Source organism: Carcharhinus amblyrhynchos, chromosome 11 (genome assembly GCF_965287045.1).
Source record: "Carcharhinus amblyrhynchos chromosome 11, sCarAmb.v2.hapA, whole genome shotgun sequence".
In the NCBI taxonomy this organism is placed as follows: Eukaryota; Metazoa; Chordata; class Chondrichthyes; order Carcharhiniformes; family Carcharhinidae; genus Carcharhinus; species Carcharhinus amblyrhynchos.
The window spans coordinates 22,276,009-22,295,026 of NC_137334.1; the positions used below are offsets into that span (position 1 = coordinate 22,276,009).

At 45.9% G+C, this 19,018-nt stretch overlaps 1 protein-coding gene across 1 annotated transcript in view; it reads right to left on the reverse strand.

The window, feature by feature from the left end:
• The window catches only part of ndufa10 (NADH:ubiquinone oxidoreductase subunit A10), a 58,584-nt gene extending 42,054 nt beyond the window's left edge, over positions 1-16,530 (reverse strand). The window contains exons 1-5 of the mRNA XM_080198759.1: positions 16,421-16,530; positions 14,621-14,789; positions 13,371-13,586; positions 12,246-12,332; positions 10,077-10,198 (exon numbers count right to left, since the gene is read on the reverse strand). Coding sequence (XP_080054885.1) covers positions 10,077-10,198; positions 12,246-12,332; positions 13,371-13,586; positions 14,621-14,789; positions 16,421-16,477 — 651 coding nt within the window. The 5' untranslated portion in view covers positions 16,478-16,530. The remainder of the gene's footprint in view (positions 1-10,076; positions 10,199-12,245; positions 12,333-13,370; positions 13,587-14,620; positions 14,790-16,420) is intronic.
• Positions 16,531-19,018: the final 2,488 nt, after the last annotated feature.

The following is a 19,018-nucleotide window of genomic DNA, read 5'->3' on the forward strand; positions in this document are numbered from 1 at the left end:
TCTTCAAAAAATTCTAAGAGTCTACTTCCACTGCCCTTTGAGGAACTATGTTCCAGAGGGAAAACATCTCTCCCCATTTCTGTCTTAAATGGGCATTATTGTGTTTTAATACTGATAGAATAATCAGCGTGCAGGCAGGCATGGAGGTGATCAGACATTGCAACAGTTGCTTATTTTCCAGCAGCAGCCAAACCTGCAAACAACATGGATCCTACGCTCCATAAAGCACTGACTCACAGAGTAGAGCAACCCAAATAAGAAACACAGTACCTAACAAGCAACTCCTTAGTTTCAGCAGTGACCCCCTCTTTCTAGATTCTCCCACAAGAGGAAACATCCTCTCCACGTCCACTCTGTCAATATCCCCTCAGCATCTTTTATAGCTTTTGAGGGAGAAAAAGTTATTGTTCAAACTGTATTAGTTTAAACCCTCCGGGATAAATGACATGTCTGATGAAAGCCAGAAATTACATTACTGAACATAGAATCAGAATCTCTGCAATGCAAGAGGCCATTTGGCCCATCGAGCCTACACTAACAACAATCCCACCCAGGCCCTATCCCCGTAACCCCACATATTTACCCTGTTAATCCCCCAACACTAAAGGGCAATTTAGCATGGCCAATCCACCTGACCTGCATATCTTTGGACTGTGGGAGGAAACCCACACAGACACAGGGAGAAAGTGTAGACTCCACATAGGCAATGGCCCGAGGCCGAATTGAACCCGATTCCCTGGTGCTGAGAGGCAGGGACTGTGCATGGGCCAAATCTTTCGAGGTGTGTGAGGTCAGAAAGCTACAAGCTGGGTAAGGAAGGCCAGATTATAACATAGGGGTTATTTCCAGGCTACTTTCTGTCCATCTTCAAAAGTTGCAAAATAAAGGCAATAAACTACGAATGCTAGAATCTGAAGCAAAAGATGCTGGAAAATCTCAGCAGGTCTGATAGCATAGAATCCCTACAATGCAGAGAGAGGCCATTTGGCCTATTGGGTCTGCACTGACCACAATCCCACTAGGCCTTATTCCACTAACTCCATGCATTTACCCTGCTAATCTCCCTGACACTAGGGTCAATTTAGCATGGCCAATCAACCTAACCTGCATATCTTTTTGACTATGGGAGGAAACCAGAGCACCCGGAGGAAATCCATGCAGACACGGGGAGAACATGCAAACTCCATACAGACAGTGACCCGTGGCTGGAATCAAACCTGGGTCCCTGGCACTGTGAGGGGGCGGTGCTAACCACAGCAACTGTGTAGAGAGAATAGAGCCAACGTTTCAAGTCTGGGGTCACCCTCAACTTTTTCAAGGAGTTCGATAGAGCTCTTATAGGGAAGTGAAGTGGGAGCACGGGGCAAAAGGTGGGATCAAGAGTTGTATGATCTGCCATAATAAATAATAATAATAATAAATAATAATAAAGTGTCGAGTATAGGGCTAACGGGAGGACTTTGAATAGTGTGGATGAGCAGAGGGATCTAGGTGTATGTGTACATAGATCCCTGAAAGTTGGGAATCAAGTAGATAAGGTTGTTAAGAAGGCATATGGTGTCTTGGCGTTTATTGGTAGGGGGATTGAATTTAGGAGTCGCAGTGTCATGTTGCAACTGTACACAACTCTGGTGCGGCCGCACTTGGAGTACTGTGTGCAGTTCTGGTCCCCACATTACAGGAAGGATGTGGAGGCTTTGGAGAGGGTGCAGAGGAGGTTTACCAGGATGTTGCCTGGTATGGAGGGGAGGTCCTATGAGGAGAGACTGAGGGATTTGGGGTTGTTTTCGCTGGAAAGAAGGCGGCTAAGAGGGGATCTTATTGAAACATATAAGATGATTAGAGGTTTAGATAGGGTGGATAGTGATAGCCTTTTTCCTCTGATGGAGAAATCTAGCACGAGGGGGCATGGCTTTAAATTAAGGGGGGGGTAGTTATAGGACGGATGTCAGGGGTAGGTTCTTTACCCAGAGGGTGGTGAGGGATTGGAATGCCCTGCCTGCTGCAGTTGTAAATGCGCCTAGTTTGGGGGCGTTTAAGAGATCCGTGGATAGGTTTATGGACGAAAAGGGACTGGTTTAGGTTAGTGGGTCATTGTTTTGTAACTGGTCGGCGCAACATCGTGGGCCGAAGGGCCTGTTCTGCGCTGTAATGTTCTATAATCATAATGAATGGGGCAGCAGGCACGATGGGCCGAATGGTTCTGATTTCTATGTTTCCTTGCTCACCTGTTTACTTCAAAATGGAGGCAGAGCTTGTGGTCTTAAACCTGCTGAACTCAGTATCGAGTTCAGAAGGCTATAAGGTGTACAGCTGAAAGACGAGGTGTGGTTCCAAAAGCCTGGGTCTCCCTTCACTGGAACACTGCAAGCAGCCGAGGAAACAAGGTCACAGTGGGAGCAGGGTGGAGAATTAAAAGGATAGGCAACAGAATGAGGCCATGCGTCCAGCCTTAATGCAGGAGCAAACATCTAACCTAGTTCTGGTGGCACAGTGGTTAGCACTGTTATGCCGAATGGCCTCCTTCTGCACTGTAGGGATTCTAAGTTGGATTCCCGCTGTAGAGGACAGCACCCGCTGAGTTTTTGCAGTATTTTGTGTTTTCATTCCAGCGATTAAATATTTGACATTATTTGAAGCATATTGAAGAGGAACTTTTTGCACAACAGCAAACACCTTAGATTCTGGAAGTCTGATCTAACAACAGAAAACGCTAGTGTGGCAACATCTGGGAAGGGAAACCGCATTATGGAGGCAATGGCCGAGTGATATTATCGCTAGACTATTAATCCAAAAATTTAGCTAATGCTCTGGGGACCCGGGTTCGAATCCCACCACGGCAGATGGTGGAATTTGAATTCAATAAAAAATATCTGGAATTCAGAATCTACTGATGACCATGAAACCACTGTCAGAAAAAACCATCTGTTTACTAATGTCCTTTAGGGAAGGAAATCTACCATGCTTACCCAATCTGGCTGAAATGTGATTCCAGAGCCACAGCAATGTGGTCGACTCTCAACTGCTCTTGAGCAATAGGCAATAAATGCTGGCCCAGCCACTGACGCCCATGACGCACAAATGAATTGAAAAAAAAAGCTTAGCGCTCCTTTATGAGAACCTGGTGAATTTTGTAGTTCTCACCAGAATCTTTTAACTTAGCCGCCCATGTTATGCAAGTGCTGACTCCCCCCTGAGCTGCTACTCCCGGTTCTAGAAGGACGAGGCATGCCAAAACCAATGCAGATCGGAAGTAGCTCAATTCGAAGGTGACAAGGGCACCTTGCCTGTAGCAATCAGAAACAGCCCTCACCACAGTCAGGCAGTCAAGATTTTTAACGGGTGTTTAACTTCAACAATAATCTTTTGAAGCATTCTCGAGGGTAAATCCTGCATAGATCAGCACTCAAAGGCTCAGGGCAATTCGGAATTCAGCCGTCAGATGAAAGCAATTACATTACTGCAGGAAACTGGCAAGGCAGACATCCGCCCTGGAGACATAGCTATCAGGACACCTTGGGATTTTACTTTCTTCTGTCAATAATGTTTTTGGTTATGGGAGGGCAGGATGGAAGTGCAAGTTGGGTGCAGCGAATCAGAATGTCGGGCAGGAAAGTTTAAAGAAACCAACACGAATATGAGCAAAGCACTTCTTGCATCTGTCCCTTCCATCCTGGCATAAGACCACAAAATATAGGAGCAGAATTAAGCCATTCAGCCCATCGAATCTACTCTGTCATTCAATCATGACTGATAAGTTTCTCAACCCATTCTCTCACCTTTTCTCCCATAACCCTTGATCCCCTTACCAATCAAGAATCTATCTGTCTCTGTCTTAAATACACTCAATGTCCTGGCCTCCACAGCCTTCTGTGGCAACAAACTCCTCTGGCTGAAGACGGGTGGCATGGTGGTACAGTGGTTAGCACTATTGCCTTCAGTGCTGGGGACCTCGGTTTGATTCGCAGCATGGGTCACCGGCTGTGTGGACTTTGCACATTCTCCCCATGTCTGTGTGGGTTTCCTCCAGGTGCTCTGGTTTCCTCCCACAGTCCATGGATGTGCAGGTTAGGTTAAATGGCCGTGCTAAATTGCCCCTTCGTGACAGGAGGACCGGCTAGGGTAAATGCAAGGGTTTATGGGGATAGGGCCTGGGTGGGATTGTGATCGGTGCACCTCCATGGGCCGAATGGCCTCCTTCTGTGCTGTAGAATTCTATGATAAGAAATTCTTCATCTCGGTTCTAAAGGATCCTCCCTTTACCCTGAGGCCGTGTCTTCGGATCCCAGTCTCTCTCACTTATGGAAACATCTTCCTCATGTCCACTCTATCCAGGCCTTTCAGTATTCTGTAAGTTTCAATGCGATTTCCCCCTCATCCTTCCAAACTCCATAGAGTAAAGACATCACAAAGGGTTGGACCCTACTGGAAGGTGTTCCCTGTCAGTTCCATCTTTAACTTCTATCTGTAAAACAAAGCTGCAAGCGGCTATGTCTTACTAAAAAAATGTAAGCTCGGCCTGCGCCTTGAAGCGAATGCTTGATTTTAATCACAAGGACAAAGAGCACCTTGTGGTAAAATCGAACATTCCTTCAAGGTCACGTTGCCTTCAAATCACGCTCCATGCCCAACGCAAACATATCTCGCCTTCGCACACAGCATAGATGCCTCCACACAGAATAAATTAAAGAATCCAACAGTGCAGGAGGCCATTTGGCTCATCGGATCTGCACTGATGACAATCCTACCCAGGCCCTTTCCCCGTGCATTTACCCTAGCTAGCCCTTCTGATGCTAAGGGGTAAGTTAGCGTGACCAGTCCTAACCTGCACATCTTTGGACCATCATTCATCATCTCCAGAAAGAGTCTGTATCTCGAAGATGCCTATTATGACTCTGGGGCATTCGAAACCACTTCAAGTGGATATTTTGTTGTGTGTGTAGGGGAAAGAAAAATCACTGCCCCTGGAGATATCCCATGAATGTGAGCCACCAGTCGAGTCAGGATTCGGTGACAACAATTGACAAACAAATATCAAAAACACTGAGTTTTTCACATCTACCGAGTAGTTAACAGTGCAGCACAGCACTGACAGTTCACCCACTTGCTTATGTCCTTCAGGTGATCAATTCAACCTTCAAGCGCACCTTCAAGGAGAGCGCACTCGCCAAGAGGACATTTCACAGACTCAGCCAGCCCCTACAGTGCAGCAGGAGGCCATTCAGCCCACTGAGTCAACACCAATTCTCTGAAAAAACATTGTACTCAGGCCCTCCCCCTGCCCTATTCCTGTAACCCATTTACCATAGCTAATCCACCTAACCTACACATTTTTGGACACTAAGGGGCAATTTAGCATAGCCAATCCACCTAACCTGCACATCTTTAGACACTAAGGGGCAAAAGATCGTGGCCAATCTGCCTAATCTGCACATCCACAAAGAACAAAGAAAATTACAGCACAGGAACAGGCCCTTCAGCCCTCCGAGCCTGCACCAACGATGCTGCCCGAATGAACTGAGACCCCCTACCCTTCCAACGACCATATCCCTCTATTCCCATCCTTTCATGTATTTGCCAAGACACCCCTAAAATGTCACTATCGTATCTGCTTCCACTACCTCCCCTGGCAGTGGGTTCCAGGCACCCACCACACTCTATGTAAAACCTTGCCTCATACATCTCCTTTAAACCTTGCCCCTCGCACCTTAAAGCTACGCCTCCTAGTAATTGACATCTTTCGCACGGTGGGAGAAAACCAGAGCACCCGAAGGAAACTCACACAGACGTGAAGAGAACGTGCAGACTTCACACACAGTCACCCAAGGTCGGAATCTGGGTCCCTGGTGCTGCAAGGCAGCAGTGCCAACCACTGTGCCACTCTGTGCTCCCTCCAAAAACTGAATGCAGCTGACCCCAAACAAGTGAAGGTAACTTCTTCCAAGACTAATTTCTCACTGAATGATCTTAAACCTGGACAATTGTATGAGGCTTTCCCTCTGTTCAGTGGAGAGAAGGAAGTTTAACATCAATCTCCAGTAGGTAATTTTTGAATCAACGTAACCTTCTGGCATTTTGCTCAACATTGTCCCCTGGTCTGTTTCAGAAAATGGGAAAACAGTCTGCCCCAAGGAATCTAACAATCCTGCTCTACTCAGCTGTCAAGCATAGTACAGCTTCTCATGTAATAGTACTTCTCCTTAGCGATGTCCATTTTAACTACCTATCTCTACTGGAAAAACCAAGGCTGCTTGGCTGTCCAGCACGGTCAGTACAAGTGATGCATTAGTTTCAGTGCTTTGCCAGCACGGTCATTACCACTGCGACTCTGCAGTCTTTTGGCTTCCTGCACAAAGGCTTCTGGCTAGCCTATCACATAAAGATTTAAAGTTTATTTATCAGTGTCACAAGTAGGCTTACATTAACACTGCAATGAAATTACTGTGAAAATCCCCTAGTTGCCCTGTCCGAGTACACTGAGGGAGAATTTAGCATGGCCAATGCACTTAACCAGCATGGACTGTGGGAAGAAACCAGAGCACCCGGAGGAAACCCACGCAGACACTGGGAGAACGTGCAAACTCTGCACAGACAGTGACCCAAGCCGAGAATCGAACCCAGGTCCCTGGTGCTGTGAGGTAGCAGTGCTAACCACTGTGCCATTCGAGGCAACTAACTCAATGCATAGAATAAGGTATGCTTCAGGGTAACCTAACATAAAACTGGAATATACAGAAAGGAAACAACCTGCGCAAGATCCATCTTTTTTTGTACCTTTTGGTACCTTATTTCTAATCAAAAAAGCCAATTGAGTCCAATCATAGTCAAACCAGATCCAAACTGACAAGACAGGACATTGCAGCAAGTCTTCGGTTCAATCAAACAAGATCCAAAGAGCTGAGATGGCTTTAAAACATTACGTGGTGTGGAGGTGCCACTGTCGGCCTTCAAAACACATGACAGCGCTGAGTCATTGAGCAGAGACTGATAGCCAAGGTCTACACACATAACAACGGCCTCAATCGGGATCTTGGTTCACGTCACACTATCTGTAACCCCCACGACTTGCCTGGGCTTGCAAAATCTCACTAACTGTCCTGGCTGGAGACAATACACATCTCTTTAATCTGTGCTTAATCCTCTCTCCACTCACATTGTCTGTAGCTTGAAGACTTGATTACCTGTAAAGACTCGCATTCCGACCATTATTTTGTAAATTGAGTTTGTGTCTTTATATGCCCTGTCTGTGAACACAAGTCCTCACTCAGCTGAAGAAGGAGACTGACGCTCTGAAAGCTAGAGCTACCAAATAAACCTGGAGTTTAAAACATTACAACAGGGAAAGCCTTGGTTTAACCTCATTGGCTGCCCTGATCCTTTACTCTACCCCAGCCTGGAAAAACCATGACTGCCGGGGTCAGTACATTCTCCCACCCCACCCCCAGTGCAATGGGCTAGCCTCATCCCCTGCCCGATTAGCATAGGCCCATCTTCCAACCAACAAGTTACACCAACATTTCCTGACAATCTCACTGACATGTACTAAAAGTGATGTGAGGCTGCTGTGGTACACCTTTAAGTGACTGTGGTGGTATTTTCTGCACATATCACTAGGGAGGGGGTGATGCAATGTACCAGTTTACTTCAAGGAAGTAACCAACTCAGATCTGTGCACAGGTTCTCTGGCTGTGTAACACTACTAACTTGTTAACACATCCTTAATAAATTAAGATATTTGTGTGTTAATCAGTCCCAAGGTTGGTGTCTTGATGTTAATGGACTAAATAGGAAGAGAGAGAAGGAAAACACAGCATAAACAAGGCCCAGAAAAAGTGGGTTTGCACAATATTCTCCCCTTCACTCCCTCTGTAGACGATGTCTACACTTCCCGCTGCTTGGGAAAGCAGCCAGCATAATTAAGGACCCCACACATTTTCTCTTCCACCTTCTTCCGGAGGTCATGTACTAACCGACTCAAGAACAGTTTCTTCCCTGCTGCTGTCAGACTTTTGAATGGACCTACCTCGCATTAAGTTGATCTTTCTCTACACCCTAACTGTGACTGCAACGCTACATTCTGCACTCTCCTCTCCTTCTCTATGAATGGTATGTTTTGTCTGTATAACACGCAAAAAACAATATTTTTCACTGTATGTCAATATATGTGTCAATAATAAATCAAAAATCAAATTTTCATGCAGGCAGGTTAAAATTGGAAGCTACCAAACTGCCATCTATGCGCGCTCGAGACAGCGCGCTAAAGAAAAAGCAACCAGGGAAGTTATTTAAATTTAAAGATTAAAATCAATCCCACGTGGTAAAGTGAATACATTTTAGGCCCTAAGGTGAGGAAGTGGGGAAAAAGAAAATCAAAGAAGTCTGATTCTGGGTCAAATTTTAGATCATATATTTACAGCTTGGAGACAGAGAACTGGGCTTATGCATGGGGGTAAAATAGTTATGTTAGTTTCCCCAGCAATCTATCTGCCAAATCAGGTTATGAATGGAAAGATACACAAAACACTAATTATCTTCGGCAGTGTAAATTGTTGCTCTCTTTGAAATTGAAAGATGAGTGCTAGATAAAAAGTTTTGACAACATGTTCTTTCTTCAGCAATGCTCAAGTTCGGTATGTTGATAAGGTGGTAACGTGGCACAGAGGCTAGTTAGCACTGTTGCCTCACAGCGCCAGTTTGATTCCCAGCTTCGGTCACTATCTGTGTGGAGACTGTACGTTCTCCCCATGTCTGCATGGGTTTCCTCTGGGTGCTCCAGTTTCCTCCCACAGTCTGAAAGATGTACTGGTTAGGTGAATTGGCCATGGTAAATTCTCCCCTGTGTACCCGAACAGGTGCTGGAGTGTGACGACCAGGGAATTTTCACAGTAGCTTCATTTGTGACTAATAAATAAACTTTAAAACTTTAAGCAATTATTCAAATGCACTAATCTAACACTGGACATCAAACTCAACCCATAATGAAGGAGCTGCTTATTTGGAGCTCTCCTAACGGTTAGGCAAGTTCAGCCACTTAGCCATACAGACACGAGAGATGCCAAGGTCAATCTGTAGGAACGCTATAGTATGCATATACCTCCTTAGATTATTAAAGGGGGGGAAAAGAGATGTTGCAGGTTTTCCCTCCTATTCCCAGCCCATGCAGAAACCCCTTCCCACAGCATTACATCATCATCAAGGGACTCATGTATTTCCATTCAGCCGTTCGAGCCTGCTCTGCCGTTCATTACGATCATGGCTGATCATCAAATTCAATATCCTGATCCCACTTTCCCCCCCGTATCTCTTGTGGGCAGCACCATGGTTAGCATTGCTACCTTACAGCGCCAGGGACCCAAGTTTGATTCCCAGCTTAGGTCACTGTCTGTGTGGCGTTTGCATGTTCTCCCCGTGTCTGCGTAGGTTTCCTCTGGGTGCTCCAGTTTCTTCCCACAGTCTGAAAGTTGTGTTGGTTCGGCACATTGGCCATGCACAATTCTCCCTCAGTGTACCCGAACCAGGCGCCAGAGTATGGCAACCGAGGGGATTTTCACAGTAACTTCATTGCAGTGTTAATGTAAGCCCATTTGTGACACTATTAAATAAACTTTACTTTATCCCTTTAGCCTCAAGAGCTATATCTAATTTCTTCTTGAAATCACATAATACTCTGGCCTCCACTACTTTCTGTGGTCATGCAGACAAGCCCACATCCCATTGCACCCTGAAGCCATGCATCATGTGCTTTAACACATTACACTAATGTCAACCAGCAACAAGTTATGAGATTCTGCTTTGGCCTTAGACCTAGACTGGATGAGGTAGGATAAAGCTAGACAGGACCTCACCAGGTGAAGTTATTCCCAGGAATTACCCATGGTATAACCCTTCATTGTTCATCAAAGTAGTTCAATGCTTGTCCACTGTTGTGCACAATATTGCTGGTCTCCAAACCAATGCATTCATTATTAGACACAAATATGCAATCATCTAATACGAATTCATTCAGTAGCAGCAGCCTCTGTTATCAGTCCAAACAACTACAGGACAGCAATATAAGGCAATGAAAGGAGTCTTACCTCACCATGCTGCTTCAGTCGCTTCTGTATTTCCACAACAGGATTGTCCAGGTAGATAACCAAGTGAGGGGGAAGGAACTCACAAATGCTGTTCAATTTTAGTTCGTTGTAGTGATCAACACCTGAAAATGGAACAGGATGTGAGTATAAGAACTGGAAAAAGATCTGATTACAAACAGAAATGAAGAAATGCAGGAAATAAACAGCGGGTCAGGCAGCATCGGTGGAGTGGGAAAACAGAGAGTTAGCATTGCAGGTTGATGAATATTTTGCGCACCCGCAGTATTTTACTTTTGTACGGTAAAGGCAAGGTAAAGTCAGAGGTTTACAGTATGGAAACAGGCCCTTCACCCCTTTCTTATAACCACGAAACTAGTCCCAATTGCCCGCATTTGGCCCATATCCCTCCATACCCATCTTATCCATGCAACTGTCTAAATGCTTTTTAAAAGACAAAATTGTACCTGCCTCTGCTACTACCTCTGGCAGCTCGTTCCAGACACTCACCACCTTCTGTGTGATAACATTGTCCCTCTGGACACTTTTATATCTCTTCCCTTTCATCTTAAAGCTATGCCCTCAGTTTTAGATTCCCCTAACTTTGGGGAAAGATATTGACTATCTAGCTGATCTATGCCCCTCATTATTTTATAGGCCTCTATAAGATCACCCCTTAGCCTCCTATGCTCCAGGGAAAAAGTCCCAGTCTATCCAACCTCTCCTTGGAGCTCAAACCATCAAGTCCCAGTAGCATCCTAGTAAATCTTTTCTGCACTCTTTCTAGTTTAATAATATCCTTTCTACAATAGGGTGACTAGAACTGTACACAGTATTCCAATGTCCCAGATAACATAGGGTGTTCTCCCCTGAGGGGGAGAACTGACTGGTGGCGATTTCACCTGAGGATCCCCACACCTCAGGCGAGAGGCAAGGTTGAGAAGACGGGGCCTTCATAAACAGCCTTTACTTTTGTAAAGGTCTGATAAAGACTGAAGCAGAAGGAAATTGGCGACTGGTGAAGAGCAGGCACTAAATTGGTGGCTGTAATTAACACAGATGAGGACAGCAACAAGGGAGATATTAACAAACTAGCAGAATTAGCAAATAAATGGCAACATGGATAAGCTCAAGGTGCTACATTTTAGTACAAGGAATAAGGATGTCAGATATTCCTGGAAAAACTAATATTTAAAAAAGCAGAGAAATCAGGGGATTCAGACACACCACGTGCTATATGTAGCATGGCAGGTTACTAAAGCCGTTAACACACCAAACAAAACAGAGATTCATTTCTAGAGGGATAGAATTGAAGGGCAGAGACATGACTTTGAACCTGTCTCTAGCCATGATGATACAGACTTGGGGATATTGTGCAAACCTCTGGCTGCCAGATCCAAAAAACAATTTTGAAAGTTGGAGAAGGTGCAAAAAAAGTACCAGAATGAACAAAGAATGTATACCCAGCAGGAAAGAGTCAATAATGCTCCTATTTTTAGAGAAGGAAAGACTAAAGGGTAACCTGATTGAGGTCTTTAATATTCTGAATGGATTCGGTATAGTAGACAGAGAGAAAATGAATGATGGGATAGACACAGAGAAAGCGTTTCTACTTGTCGGTGGGGTGAAAACTCAGGGGCATAAATAGAAGACAGTCATTAATAAATCCAATACCCAGGAGAACTTCCTATACTCAACATTGATGAGAATGTGGTGAGAATCACAGGTATAGTGGGCACACATTTATTTAAGGGGAGTTAAGATAAGAACATGAGGGAGTAAAGAGGACTCGCTGATAGGATGAAAACAAGAAGTGGAGGTGCATGCACACCACCACGCATCTTTTAGGCTGAAGGGCCTGTAAATAGTTAATGATACAGATCAGCAAGTAGAATCAGCCAGGGTACACGTTGCTGATCATTATTCAACAGCCCATGCCTTTGAGCTGTGCCAGCACGTGGCAGCGCTCGAGTAGCCTGATGACACAGAGACTCGTGAATGAGGCCAGCCTCTTGGGCAATGCTGCAGGTGTTGGAGGAATCCTGGCCCACAAGTGGTCACTGCCTTCAGTGAAAGAGGGCAATTAAAAAGCCAACCCACTTCCATCTTTCTCAACAGCTGGGGAACACAAAGATTGCAGAATACTGTTGCTAATAAAAAGGTGCTACTTACATTGCTTCCGGATGTAGCCCTGTTTGAACATCGCTTCCAGAAAAACAAAGTCACTGAAGGGCGACCGTTCCAACACAACACCTTGCCCTAAAGGCACAAACACAAATAGATCAATCGCACTTCTTTGTCAGAGTTTATCCCGATTGCTGCCTACACTGTGATACAGCTGACACTAGTCGAAAGCTCTAGAACCAGGGCCATAATCGAAACATTAGGGCAAAACCATTCAGGGGAGATGTTGGAAATCACTTCCACACGGAGGTTTGGAACTCTCAAACAGTGGTGAATGCTGGCTCAATTGGTAGGTTTAAATCTGAGATAGACACATTTTTAATGAGCAGGGGTATCAAAGGATATGGACCTCGGACAGGTACATGGAGTTAGGCCACAGATCAGCTATGATCTTACTGAACGGCAGAGTGGCCCTGAAGGGCTGAACGGCTTTCGTCTGTTCCTAACCCTTCTGTACATTACTATAACGTCTACTTAGAGAATCTCTTTATACCCATTCCATTGCCTCGACTCCAATCCTTACATCTCTCATCAAAATTTCATCCATTGCGTATCATTGTTGGTTCACAATATAAATCAACATTAACACTTTCACAATGAGGAACCCAAGCTACTTCGATGAGTAAGCAGGTTTATCCAACAAGATTAGGCACGCCAGGTGTCGGAGGGAGTCAGAGGACTGCAAGTGCTGGCTCTGCACTTGCTTCTGACTGAACTCCAGTTCAGTGGCGTTACATATTTAAGAGGTTGGAGGAAGAACTGATCACATGATTTGACGATGACACCATTAGGGTGTTGTACAGTTTGTACTCCCATGCAGCAAAAGCTCCCAGAATAAGTCTGTTGCTATTAGTTTGAACCTAGACGTGCAAACCACATTCTTTCTTTGTTTGAAACCCACAAACCCCCTAACATAGTTAGGACATTACATATGTCTGTTCCATTTGACTTCAGTGAGCTTGTACCTATTTCATTCCATCACACATAACCACAAAAGCAATTATGAATTTACCTAAGTATTTTTCTCAGGAAATCAGATCCATGGAACTTAATGTACAGCACTGGCAAGTTTGTACAACTAGAAAAGTAAGCAACTTCTTAGCAGCCTCACACCTGTTTGTAGAAGGTGCTCCAGAGCGTCAGAATACTGCAGGGTGCGAAGATGGTACATCCAGCTCTGCAGCCGGTAGGAATTGCCATCCGGGGATTTGGGATCAGTATAAAACTTTTCCACACTGCAGTTACCATTGAATAAAGAGCTTAACTTCTCGCCATTGCCTGTTTTCCAGTCCCAGTAATGGATATCAACTTCCGGGATGTATAACATGTCTAAAGAAAGCAGAACGTTGATAAATTGCAGTAAGAATACTGTATTGCAGAGGAAGAAATAACTACCTTAATGGCTTAAAAAATACTTATGACTATACTAGGGTGGAGATGCTGGTATGGACACAGGTAAGTAGTGTCACAAACACCAGGTTAAAGTCCAACAGGTTTATTTGGAATCACGAGCTTTCGGAGCACTGCTCCTTCATCAGCTGAGTGGTGACTCACCTGATGAAGTTTTATGAAGTTAATGATCCTTCCTATAATTGTAACAGATAATAGAGTTTTCTTGTAAAGGAGGAGCATTAAAATAACTTCCATAAACCACAATCCTCCTGTCTGAACCATGAGTGCCTTCAAAGTAGCACATTGCCTCCTTTGGATTTGCTTGATTGTATCGAGGGCTCTGGGAGACATTTCACAGTTATGTTTGTGATTATTCACCATTTCCAGGAGATGATGTCAGAGAGTTAATATAATCTGTGGTTGGCCACTGCCTATTTCAGCCCAACTTACGTTTTTGTCCTACACACAATAACTACCATTCAACTGCATTACGTCAACTAAATGGTGGCATAATGGTTAGCACAGCTGCCTTACAGCGCCAGGGACACAGGTTCAATTCCCAGCTTGGGTCACTGTCTGTGCAGAGTCTGCACATTCTCCCCATGTCCGCATGGGTTTCCTCCGAGTGCTCCGGTTTCCTCCCACAGTCCAAAAATCGTGCTGGTTAGGCGCATTGGCCATGCTAAATTCTCCCTCACCATACCCGAACAGGAGCCAGAGTGTGGCAACAAGGGGATTTTCACTGTGCTGTTAATGTAAGCCTACTTGTGACACTAGATGGTACAGCTGTTTCTGGGCAGCATGGTGGCACTGTTAACTTCATTGCAATGTTCACGTATGCCTACTTATGACACTAAAACTTTAAAGCACAGGAGACAGCAACACAGGGCAAAATAGAAAAGCTCAGCAGAAATAATGGACAGACATTCAACATTAGCTGTGTGAAGAATGCCACAGCCCCAGAACTTTACCTAATTTCTCAGCCAAACTCTTTGCCAAGGCACCTTTCCCAGAGGCCAGATTTCCATCGATGGTGATGATTTTACTGTTGGCTTTGAACTTTTTCATTGTTCTTTCACCAAGCATGTAGGCCCACCAGCCATACTTCAGCTCTCTGTGGGAACTCAGATGGATCTGAGCCTGGAGAACAATGCAGGACAATACAGGTCATAAGGCATGCAGCAAAACACACTGCCCTTTCATTGCACATAGCTCTTTCCAACAGCAGATCTTAGAGACTGATTTGTGGAGTTCAAATGATAAAAAAAAAATCGGCTGGGTGGATTTGGTCCAGCTTTTTTTGGATGTGAAGAACCTGGGCAGTTTTCCAAGTCTGAGTAAATGTCAGTGCTGCAGCTGTACTGGAAAAGATTGTTACTATTGCCGGAACATGCTCAGGTCTTGCAGCCTTTGCAGTATCCAGTACCTTCAACTGTTTCTTGGTATCACATGGAGTGAATCAAATTGGCTGGAGACTGGCATCACTGGAGGAGGCTGAGATGGATCATCTATTCAACACTTCTGGCAGAAGGTTACTGCGTAAGTTTCAACCTTATCTTTTGCACAGATGTGCTGGGCTCCTCCATCATTGGGCCTGGGAATATTTATGAGCCTCCTCCAGTGAACTGTTTAATTGTCCACCACCATTCATGGCTGGATGTGGCAGGACTGCAGAGCTCAGATCTGAACTGTTGGTTGTGGGATCACTTAGCTCGGTCTATCACTTGCCGTTTTTGCCATTTGGCACTCAAGTAGTCCTGTTTGGTAGCTTCACCTCATTTTTAGTATGACTGGTGCTGCTCCTGGCACACCGTCCATGCCTTTTCATTGACCCAGGGCTGAGTCCCCAGCTTGATGGTAATGGCAGAGTGGGGGATATGCCAGACCATCAGGTTACAGGTTGTGGTTGAGTACAGTTCTGTTGCTGCTAATGGTCCACAGCACCTCATGGATGCCCAGTTTTAAATCGCTGGGTGTGTTCTGAGTCTAAACAGAAAATGTTGGATAAATGCTGGGGCGGCACAGTGGTTAGCACTGCTGCCTCACAGCGCCAAAGACCTGGGTTCCATTCCCGGTTTGGGTCACTGTCTGTGTGGACTCTGCACGTTCTCTACATGTCTGCATGGGTTTCCTCTGGGTGCTCTAGTTTTCTCCCTCAGTCCAAAGATTTGTGGGTTAGGGGCATTAGACATGCTAAATTGACCATTAGTGTCAGGAGGATTAATAGGATAATTACGTGGGGTTACAGACATAGGGCCTGGGCAGGATTGTTGTCGGTGCAGACTCGATGGACCGAATGACCTCCCTCTGCACAGTAAGATTCTAAACAGAAAATGTTGGATAAACCGAGCAGGATTGGCGGCGAGAGAGGGACAGAGTTAATGTTCCGAGTGCGATGTGACTCCGGCTTGTCCAGCACTTTGTGTTTTTAATGTCAGATTTGCAGCAACCATTTAAAGAAAATAACAGTGACCTTCCGCTGACCCCCGGGGTCAAACCCTCTCCTGACCTCCCCTTGACCCCAGTGACCCACTGACCTTGGCCCTCATCCCCGCCCCACCCTCCGGGCCTCCCATTGACACCGAGACCCCTGCCCCGCCTCCCCATTCCCGGGCCTTCTGCTCTCCCCCATCCCCAGTCCCTTCCCCCCTTTCCACCCGGGGCCGCCTCTCCCTCACTCCTCTCCCGGCCTCTCTCCCCCCCCCCCGGGTCCACCCCGCTTTCCAGGGACCCATACCCCGGGTTCTCCCCTCCCCCGCGGTCCCCCTCACCCCGGGGACTCTCCCCGCGCTCCGGGCCGCCGCCGCCAGCAGCCTCCGCGCCGCCATCTTGTTGTGGGTCCTTCCTCCCTCGCCGGCGCTTGTGGAGGTGGCCAGCGCGGTGCCTGTGACCCACTGTGATTAACAGTGGGCAGAGACAGCTTATTGCTTTGTGAAATCACGTTGAACAATGCATTTGTGTGCTGCAGTTTCTGTAAGTAAATTTAAACTGAAGTTTAAAGTTGATTTATTAACAGCTTTACCAGCTGCAAGTCTGCTGGAGCTGAACATTATCTTGTAATTGAGTCTGTGTCTATATATTGCCCTGTTTGCGAAACAAATCCTGCACTCACCTGATGAAGGGGCAGTGCTCCGAAAGCTCATGATTTCAAATAAAGCTGTTGGACTTTAACCTGGTGTTGTGAGACTACGCCCACCCCAGTCCAACACCGGCATCTCCACATCAGAGCTAAACAGAAGCAGCGTTCTTGTCCCTCACTGAAATAGTGCCTATGGTGTAGAGTGGATCAATTTGGCCAAACTATAATCAGCAACGAGTAACTTCTCTGAGGGAAAACAGTCATCTGTAGCTAAAAACAGAAAATGCTGGAAAATCTCAGCAGGCCTGCTTCACAGTTCCAGGATCGATTCCCGGTTCGGGTCACTGTCTGTGTGGAGTTTGCACATTCTCCTCGTGTCTGCGTGGGTTTCCTCCGGGTGCTTTGATTTCCTCCCACAGTCCAAAGATGTGTGGGTTAGGTTGATTGGCCATGCTAAAATCGCCCGTTAGTGTCCTGGGATGCGCAGGTTAGAGGGATTAGCGGGTAAATGTGTAGGGATATGGGGGTAGGGCCTGGATGGGATTATGGTTGGTGCAGACTCGATGGGCCGAAGGGCCTCTTTCTGCACTGTAGGGTTCTGTGATCTTCTACGATCTAGGTCCGACACATCCATGAGGAGAGAAGAGACCCAATGTTTTGAGACTGGATGACCTGTCGTCCGAACTTTGTTGAGCTCCATGGCGCTGTGAGGCAGCAGTGCTAACCACTGTGTCAATGTGCCGCCCATTCTCCACTGCCCAAGATTGGTGACATAGTGGACAGTGAAGAAGGTAATCTCGGATTGCAACAGGATCTCGGTCAGTTTTTCCACTTCTCCATTCCAGCTGTCCTTGCCCCCTCCTCCTCCCGTCAGGGGGATTGCCACATTCCTCAGGCAGCCGCTTAGCAATCTGTTCCGCCATTTTCACATTCTGATCACTTAATGGGCACTCTTTTAACGCCTTCTCAGCCTTCTGTATCCTCATATATATTCCCTTTGTCCCATTCCACACCACCTCTATCCCCCGACCCCAATAGTGTAAATCTCTGCTGATTCTCTTTGCTCTCAGCTCTGACGAAGGGTCATGTACATTCAAAATGTTGGTTCTATTCTCTCTTCACAGATGCTGTCACACCTACTGAGATTTTCCAGCATTTTCCATTTTTGTTGCAAATGCCAGCATTCCCAGTATTTGGCTTTTAACTCACCAGTGACTGTCACTCTCAGAACTCTCAAACTCACTGACAAACACTTAGTGGGAGTGACAGCTTGTTGCCTGAACTTCAGACTAATCTATTCCAGTTTGACCCATTTGGCTGGGTGACACAGTCGCAGGTTGAACTGATGTCAGATCCCAGATTCCGGCTGGATTGATCATAACCTTTACTTTTTGTTCCAAAACTTGGATGAACAGTTACAGGATTCTGCCAATTAACAGAAGAACAAAACATTTCTTAATCATGAAAACATTAACTATAATGCAATCCTCCTTCATTCCAGCCATATCTTCACAGATATAGAACTATAGTTAAGCCACATTCGAAATATTGGAAACTCTTGTGTGAAAGCCAGAGTTCCAGTGAAGCCAGTTGGCTCACTGCATGACAAACATCTGGAAGGATGGAATTATTAATCCACAGAAGTTGAATTGGGTGCCAGCTGTTGCTTGCTTTCAGAGTGCGGTGTGTCTGACCACATTTCACCTATTGAGTTATATGGACTGTGTACTTAGAACATTAAAGTATAAGTTTGGCCCATATCCCTCCATACCCATCTTACCCATGTAACTGTCTAAATACTTTTTAAAAGATAAAACTTAGCCTCTACTTCTGCCTTTGGCAGCCTGTTCCAGACATTCACCCCCTCATGTTAAAAAATTGCCCCTCTGCACCCTTTTGCATTTTTCCCCTCTCACCTTAAATCTATGCCCTCTAGTTTTAGATTCTGTAAATAGGGCCAACGTTTCATAGAAGGATAGAATCTCTACAACACAGAAGGAGGCCACTCGGTCCATCGAGTCTGCACTGGCCACAATCCCACCCAGGCCCTATCTCCATAACCCCTTGCATTTACCCTAGCTAGTTCCCCTGGCACTAAGGGACGATTCAGCATGGACAGTCCACCTAACCAGCACATCTTTGGACTGTGGGAGGAAACCGGAGCACCCGGAGGAAACCTACGCAGACACGTGGAGAATGGGCAAACTCCACACAGACAGTGACCCAAGCAGGGAATTGAACCTGGGTCCCTGGCGCTGTGAGGCAGCTGTGCAGCTGTTCTGGGTGTACG